At 58.0% G+C, this 7188-nt stretch overlaps 2 protein-coding genes across 2 annotated transcripts; one reads left to right on the top strand and one right to left on the bottom strand.

Moving 5' to 3' along the window:
• The first annotated feature begins 63 nt into the window (after nt 1-63).
• On the top strand, nt 64-2651 carry MTNAP1 (mitochondrial nucleoid associated protein 1). The gene is made up of 4 exons (XM_085304761.1): nt 64-146; nt 544-651; nt 873-989; nt 1571-2651. The coding sequence occupies exons 2-4, from the start codon at nt 567-569 to the stop codon at nt 1597-1599; spliced, it is 231 nt and encodes a 76-aa protein (XP_085160887.1). The 5' UTR covers nt 64-146; nt 544-566; the 3' UTR covers nt 1600-2651.
• Nucleotides 2652-3081: 430 nt separating this feature from the next.
• CPSF4L (cleavage and polyadenylation specific factor 4 like) lies at nt 3082-6623 on the bottom strand. Its single transcript, XM_085304759.1, has 8 exons — nt 6521-6623; nt 6231-6281; nt 5645-5797; nt 5232-5327; nt 4934-5027; nt 4512-4554; nt 3741-3935; nt 3082-3150 (listed from the first exon to the last, which is right to left on the bottom strand). The coding sequence occupies exons 1-8, from the start codon at nt 6621-6623 to the stop codon at nt 3082-3084; spliced, it is 804 nt and encodes a 267-aa protein (XP_085160885.1).
• Between the last annotated feature and the right edge of the window lie 565 nt (nt 6624-7188).

Below are 7188 nucleotides of genomic sequence, written 5' to 3' on the forward strand. Positions count from 1 at the left end.
CCCGGCCCCCGCCCGCGGCCTGGCCTTGCAGTGGTTTCCAGACCTGTATCCCGGTTACCGCGGCCTGGGCGTGCTTCCCGGGGGGCCTTCCCCGGGAGGCGCGGCGGTCCCCGCCGAGGGCCGCGGCTGCTCGGAAGGGAGGCGAGGTAAAGCGGGAGGCGGAAGGTCGCYGCCGCGGGGCTCGGACGAGAAGGAGGGGGAGAAGAGGCCGAGCTGTGGTGGGCTGCTGCAGCAGGGGCCTCGGGACCTCCCTGCCTAACCCCCGGCCCCACAAAACCGACGCTTTGCACTTCCATTCGGTGTCGAGTCAGGGTCTGCCGTGTTCGACGGTCCCACGAAGCGCTGGGCTGGCGAAGCCAGCTCCTGCGCTTCCCGGGAGAGAAAATCCCCTGTTGCTTTCCCAGCAACCCATCCCTAGCCCAGGTCACTTGGAACAGAGCTGGAGACCAGCTCCATACCACCGCCCTGCGCAGGGGAACGTGCACGCGCCACAAATTGGCTTTGCCTTCCTATTTTTGACCACTCTGATCTCTCACTTTATAGCTCCGCTCTCAGAAAGGCACCTGATGAATGTAAAGCTGGGGGAACTGCCCACATGGCTGGCCACTTGTGACTTTACTCCCAAGAGTTTGCTTGGAAGCATGCAGAAGGGTAAGGCTGCGTTACTGCTTCTGTCTTAGAGACTTGTCCCGCTTAATCTAGTTAATGCACCTGCTAACATACTGCTGCTGCCTGTCCCGAGCTGCCAGTCTGAGCCTTTATAAAGAATAAGTAGATCAGTAGACCCAGACATTTGATTTTAGAAATTTAAAAGAACCAGTGAGCTCTTTGAGATAGTAGGTGTTTTGTGCCTTGCGTTTCTATTCCAACAGCTTGGAACAGTTACTACAACAGATACATCAATGTGAAGAGGGGTAGRACAGCTGGAATTTCCATGCTCCTGGCTGGATACTGTGTCCTCAGCTATGGCTGGAACTATCAGCACATAAGTAAGGTTTCCTTCTTGGCATTTGTCTTATTTCAAGTAATTCCTCCTTTTGCAGCAGGTGGAAAGTCTGTTTGCTATTCATGTTAGTTCCCTGAAATCATTTAAATACTTCACAGTTGAAATAAATATCAGAGCTCAGGGAATATCATTCTGTCCTGGCAGGGAACTGACTGTTGTTACTTATCTATTGCTTAGGGAATTGCTAAGCTGAGCAGCTTAGGTAGGTAGAGGAGTTTAATTAATAAAGGTGGTGATGACAGTTGCTGGATTCACAGCTCATAATCCTCTCCCTGGAGAGAACCAGGGACACTCAGGAGCCCTCTTGAACCCTGTGCAAAGCAAAAGAAGGCAATGCTCATACACAGGACATGACTCATTCCCTGGATTTACTCACAAGTGACTCAAGGGATTTACTGATGTTTGTGTAGTATTTCTAGCAGAACTTACTCTTATGTGTACAACATATCTACAGGGAAGGCTGTAGTCAGACTCCTACTCATTGTCACATTGTCTGTGCACACAGCACTGTGCTAACACTGTTGTCATTGGGGTTTTTGTTTGTTTGTTTGTTTGTTTTGCTAGAGCGTAATTGCTGGCGCAAGTACCACTGAAGAAACTGGAACAGCACCCAGGGAACAGTTGCAAAGATTTGACTGGGATTCAGCACTAGGGCTTAGGACTGGCATCCCAGCAGGGATTCAAAGTGAGGCCCATTTTCCAGCAGAGACAAGCTGTTAAATTTCTGATGCTGGAAGGAATGCTTTTCAATTATCCTCCCTCAAACAGAGGGTTAGCACTGACAGTAACAGTCTGCATTCACTGATCAGACAGTATTCAGTACCTGAATAGCAAGGAAAAAAAAAACAGTAGGGCAGCCCCTCAGAGATCTAGATGCAGAATTCCTCCAGTCTGCAGAAACCTGAATCTCTCACTGGATATTCCAGGAACAGGATAGCTCACTGACCTGGGCTGTTGATATAAATTGTAATTCTACACTTATGTTGTAGTGCAAGTATTCGGCAATAAATTTGTAATTGATTATGGGGAAGAGCAGCTAGGGCAGAATAACATTCCCCTCCAAATTGGGTGGGCTGTGCTGAGCACAGCCCTGCTGTAACTCTTACTTACCYTCTCCACAGTAGGCAAGATAGTGTTTACTACCAATTCATCACTTGAAAAGGACAGTCTCTGCAGAACTGTTCAGCAAAAAAAAAAAAAAAAGGGACAGTTTAGCCAGTTCAGCCATTCAGCCACAGCCCCTGCTTTGCAAACAGCATTGCGCCAACGGGGCTCCCAGGCTCTCAAGGGCGGCTACAGGAAGTACCTCTGTGAAGGCATTAACGCAGCAGCGTTTGCAATACAGCGCCCTATTTCTGGAGGAAGAAAATCCATTGGATTAGCTATTGTGCCCAAAGGGCAAACCAACATCTGCACCAGACAAACAAGGACAGTTAACGAGACTGCTGGTTTTAGCTCACCGTCACCAGTCATATCTGGAAAAGGGGTGGTGAGGTTACAGGCATGAAGGGTTAAAAAAGAAAATCCACAGGAAAAAAAAATCTAAACTTTTTATTCCAACTGAGGTGGAACAGTATTGTGTCAGAGGTGTTTCATCAAGAACTCCCTCTTGCTAGCAATAAAGCTCTTGTGAATTTTCCTTTTCTACTTGGTACCACGTGTTCTCATTAAATACGGTGTTCCTCACCCCCTCCTCTGGAGACTAACACCACACCCTCATTTTCCCAGGACCCTGGCACAGGCTGTTCTCACACCCCTTCAAAACTGTGGTTTAGTAAATGCATAATTACAGCTCCCTACTGCACCAGTCTAAAGTGTGAGCCATCTGCCAGCTGAGCAAGAGGGAAAAGAGGCAGTGACCTCTGTGAGAACTGTGAAGAATCCAATTTTAGTTACATTAAGGGAGCGTGATTTCTCCTCTGTTGCTTGTGCAAAGAGCTGTGAGAGCCAGTGCTGAGCAAAAGCAACCAGCTTCTCTAGTCAAACCAGTGTCCTAGTTGCCTTCTCATTGAGGTGTAAAGTGTGTTAGAGCCATCGTGCATCTTCCTTCTGCTTTTCTTGCAGGAGCGTTCAAGTCACTTCCCCAGCAGGATTTCCAGGCGACTCTTCCCACACTTATTGGCATAGTGACCCTTCTGTCCACACTGGGGGGAGCAGGAAGAGACAGCAGTTGTGTTAGATGAAATGTGTCCATTTTCAATCACAGATGCCTTGTCCTGTCATTTCAGGGCTAATGGAGCAGTGCCTCACTTGGGCTGCTGCTTGTAGGTACAAGCTGTGCCAAAGACCTTCTCCTGCAGCAACCCCCTACCCCGAGAGACGTGAGGGGCTCATTGCCCTCTGAGGCTATTCTGCCGTGTGCCAAGTGTCTGCTGTCAAAGATGTTTTCTTTGTCCCCAATCTTGCAGTCAGATTATTTTGATCCAAGCACAGTGTTCTTCCCCCCCCAAGTTCACACCCCAGTTGTCAGGGGAGAAAGCTGCTAGCCAGCCCTGGAGGCAAAGGGAGCTCTGAAATGCATCTGAAGACAGGCTCATTAGCCAGAAACTGGCCAGCACAGAGGAGACAGATGTCTAAACTCCAGAGTGCTGTTTGGAGAGCYGTGGGAGCCCTTCCAGGCTGAGAGCAGAGTCCCCACATCTTAGACTGCCCCTCGCCATGGTGCTTTAACCTCCCGCCRAGGCAAGACCATTTCTGCCACCACAGCAGGGCTCCCCGTCCCCAAAACACTSACCTTGAAGCAGGTGACTTGCTCGAGCGGGCGCTGCGGGCCCAGGGGGCAGGCGCTGGCCTCCTGTGGCTGCATCAGCAGGCGCGGGGTAGCACTGGTGGCCAGCAGCGGGGGCTCTGTGGGTGGCTGGTGCTCACGGTCACTCTCCCCGCTGGCAGCTGGGCCTGGCCACGCTACCCCCTGAGGAAGGTCAGCTCCCTGGGGGTACGAGGGGCAGAAGGGGCAGTTGGTAGCTGCCATTCCCAGGCTCCTCCTGAGAGCCAGCGAAGGCAGGAGCAAGGAAAGTGAGCGCTGCGTGGCCAGAGCAGTCCGGGCATCGCCCCAGCGCACGGGGGACCGAGGGCAGGCTGCCTTGCTGGGCTGGTCAAGCTGGGGTTGCACAGCCTCCTTTTTGCTCCGGGAAGCCGGGTGCTCAGCACACCCTGGCACAAGGCTCCAGGTGTTTCCTGCACCAAGAAATGGCATCTCAGCCCATTTTAYGGATCTGGGAACCCAAGGTACAGGCTCACCCGAGCCCCATGGCAGCTGGGCTGGGAAAAGCCAGGAGACCACAGCTCCAGCCTCCTTATAGCGAGCTCRGGGGCTCTCATATATGCTAGAAGGAAAGTGGGTTTCTTTAGATGCATAAAGCAAACAGAGCCTATGCATTGAGGCGGCCAGGTCACTGGCTGGCTGGGGCTTGCTCAGACCCTTTGCCAGCRCAGCTGAAGTCCCAGAGCAGACCCAGCCTCTGAGCATCTCAAAACACCCAGAGCAAGAAGGAACAGGAATCACCTTGGTCTGACTGGTGCTGCAGGTCATCAGCCCAGCCTTGAGGCTAGAGAGGGGGATACAGAGGACAGGCAGTTACTCCCTGGGGCACAGCATACACCCCAAATCCCCCATCTCCCACAGCCTCGTGGGGCTGTCCTAAGGCTGGAGACAGCCAGGCATGGCTCTCCTGCAGGGTCAGGGACATTCCCTTCCTGCTCAGCTGCAAACCCTCCGGTCACCAGCTCACGTTGGAAAGGGAAGAGAGCCAAGAGGGGGTTTCACTTGGTTYAGACGAGGACTCAAAGGGCCTTGCAGAGTCCGTCCTCGGCTCAGGCACTGCAAGGCCTGTAACCATCTCCGTGGGTTTGGAGAGAGGAGACTGTTCCCTCAGCTGTCCCRGACAGGACACACGTCAAACTCCCTCCAGCCCACCTCATACATACTGTATGAATTTGCATTTGGGTCCTTCTGGGCAGAAGCCGACGAGGTAGTTCGTGCACAGCACCCTCCGGGTGTGCTTGTACTTGCACAGGGGTCCTGCCACGCACAGGAGAGGTCCCCATTAGCAGGCCCAGCAGCTGTGACCTGGTTGCCRCCAGGCTGGGCTCCCCCTCAGCAGGGATCTCAGGAGCCCAGCTTTCCTCGGCAGCCCCGTTGCTCCTCGGCTCCAGAGGGCCACTGCTGCCCCCAGAAGTGAGCAGGGAGCCCTCCTCACCCAGAACACGGGTGGTGGGTGCTCACCATGCCTGCAGAAGCCTCGGTCGTACCAGGGACAGCCGGTGGCACGGGCCGTCGCGTTGACGTGCAGGAACGGACATTCCTTATTGCTGCACTCGCCTGTGGGAGCGACAGGTTTGGGACAACGCTCACCCAAGCCAAACGCAGCAGAAAGCGCTCAGGGAGGCGCTCCGAGCTGTTGTTGGAGCTGAGGTGCAGTTGCTTCCCGTTGGGGAGCGCGCAGGCAGGGGCCCGGCCCTGCTGCCTTGGGAAGGACGGGCGCGCTCCCGGGCTTGGCCAGGAAAACAGTGGCCCCGGCCGATGCCGGTGACATTCCTTCCCGCAGACAGGAGGTGGCATCAGGCGATTGCTCGAGTCCAGCCATCCCGAGGGGCATGGCTGTGGGATGGGGTCCCTGGCCTGGCCCCCGCACCTACCAAATTTGGAGTAGAAGTAGCACTCGGGCATCTTGGTCACGTCGTACTCATGCAGGAAGTCGCACTGGTCACCCTTCTTGCACAGCCCCCGCAGCCAGTGCTTGCACACCACCGTCTTCTCCCCGCTGACGTGCCGGAAGGGGCACAGCAGGCCTGGCCACGGCGCGGACSTGGCATCAGGGCCAGCCCCCGCCCCGGTACCGCTTCCCACCCCAGCCACATGCTTCAGCCTCCGCCACCATGGTCCCTCCAGCTGCCGGGACCTGCCCGTTCGCACGGTGGTCAGGGCCTGAACCCCCCCTTCTCTGGGGTCTCCAGGTGGTCCCCAGGGCCTCCGGTTGCCTTGCACATGTCCAAAGCCCTCCCCAGCTGCAAAGGGAGCTGGAGCACCGATCCCCATGGACTCAAGCCTCAGGGAGATGGCTGGGCAACCTTAACCTTTTGTGCAAAAAAATCCACCAGCCCGCTATCCCAGGTGCACTAGGCAAGCGGCGGTGGATGGGAGCAGGTCGCGGGGTGGAGAGGGCCCCCCCCCGGCACCCCCGGGATCCCACGCGGTGCAGCTGGCCCCGTCCCCAGCACTCACCCTTGGAGCACAGCCCTCGGCGGAAGAACTCGCAGACGGCCGCCCCCAGCTCTGCGGGCGAGAGCGGGGCGGGGAGAGCTTCGCCGGCGRCCCCGGCACGGCCGCGGAGCCGGGAGCCGCTGCCGGCCGCGCGCCCTGCCCGGCCCCATCCCAGGGGACGCAGTGCGGGGCTGTGCTGGGAGCCGAGCCCGGCGGAGCCGGCAGAGCGGAGCCCCAACGGCCCCACGCGCCCCGCTCCGCCAGCCCCCGGGGGCAGCGACGGCAGGCACGGAGCCCTGTCCCCAACTTACTGTCCATACCCGGGAAGGGCAGGAGCCGGGCTCCTCTCTGCTCCTCCACGTCGGCCTCCAGGTCAAACCTGATCTTCTCCACTCCGGCCACCAGCTCCTGCATGGCGGCTGCTCCCGCGAGCGCAGCTGAGCCCCGGCCCGGCGCAGGCAGGGAGCGCGGTGCCAGCGGGCTCCCCATGGCCTCGCTGCCCCCCACCCCAAAGGGGCGCCGCAAAACCTGCCTCCTGCCCGAGCCGGAGCAGAGCCAAGCCGGGCTGCGGCCCCGAGCCCTCCGTTTAGGGAGCAGAGCCGCTCGCATCTGATCTCAATTTGCAGCCGCGATTGCCTGGTGCCGCAGCCCAGCTGCGGGCGGCTCGGCCCCGCGCCCCCGTCGCTGCCTCCCTGCCCGACATCTGCTCCCCCGCCACGAGCCCCGGCAGGGGCGCAGGGAGCGCAGCCGGCGGCGGCGGGGGGCTCACCGGGGCCACCCCATGCGCCAGCTTCGCCACCCTCGCGCCGGGGCTCGCTGCTGGGCCGGGGAGGARGCGGGGAGGCTCCGGGACGGGAGCCGAGCGCGGCCTTGGCACGGATCCCGCGGGGTTTTCATCGCACCCTGGGCGCTCCGAGCATCGCCGGGCGACGTCCCCGGCCCCGCTGCGCGGCGCCTGGCACCCGGCAGGACGGAGCGG

This window comes from Rhea americana, unplaced genomic scaffold (genome assembly GCF_003343005.1).
Source record: "Rhea americana isolate MKP2758 unplaced genomic scaffold, rheAme1 scaffold_21, whole genome shotgun sequence".
Taxonomy (NCBI): Eukaryota; Metazoa; Chordata; class Aves; order Rheiformes; family Rheidae; genus Rhea; species Rhea americana.

Coding starts and splice junctions, on each gene's coding strand:
- CPSF4L (XM_085304759.1), bottom strand. CDS start 6,623: ATGCAGGAGCTGGTGGCCGGAGTGGAGAAGATCAGGTTTGACCTGGAG. Junction 5,798..6,230: donor CCGAGGGCTGTGCTCCAAGG/GTGAGTGCTGGG, acceptor CGCCGTGGCCAG/GCCTGCTGTGCCCCTTCCGG. Junction 5,328..5,644: donor CTACTTCTACTCCAAATTTG/GTAGGTGCGGGG, acceptor TCGCTCCCACAG/GCGAGTGCAGCAATAAGGAA.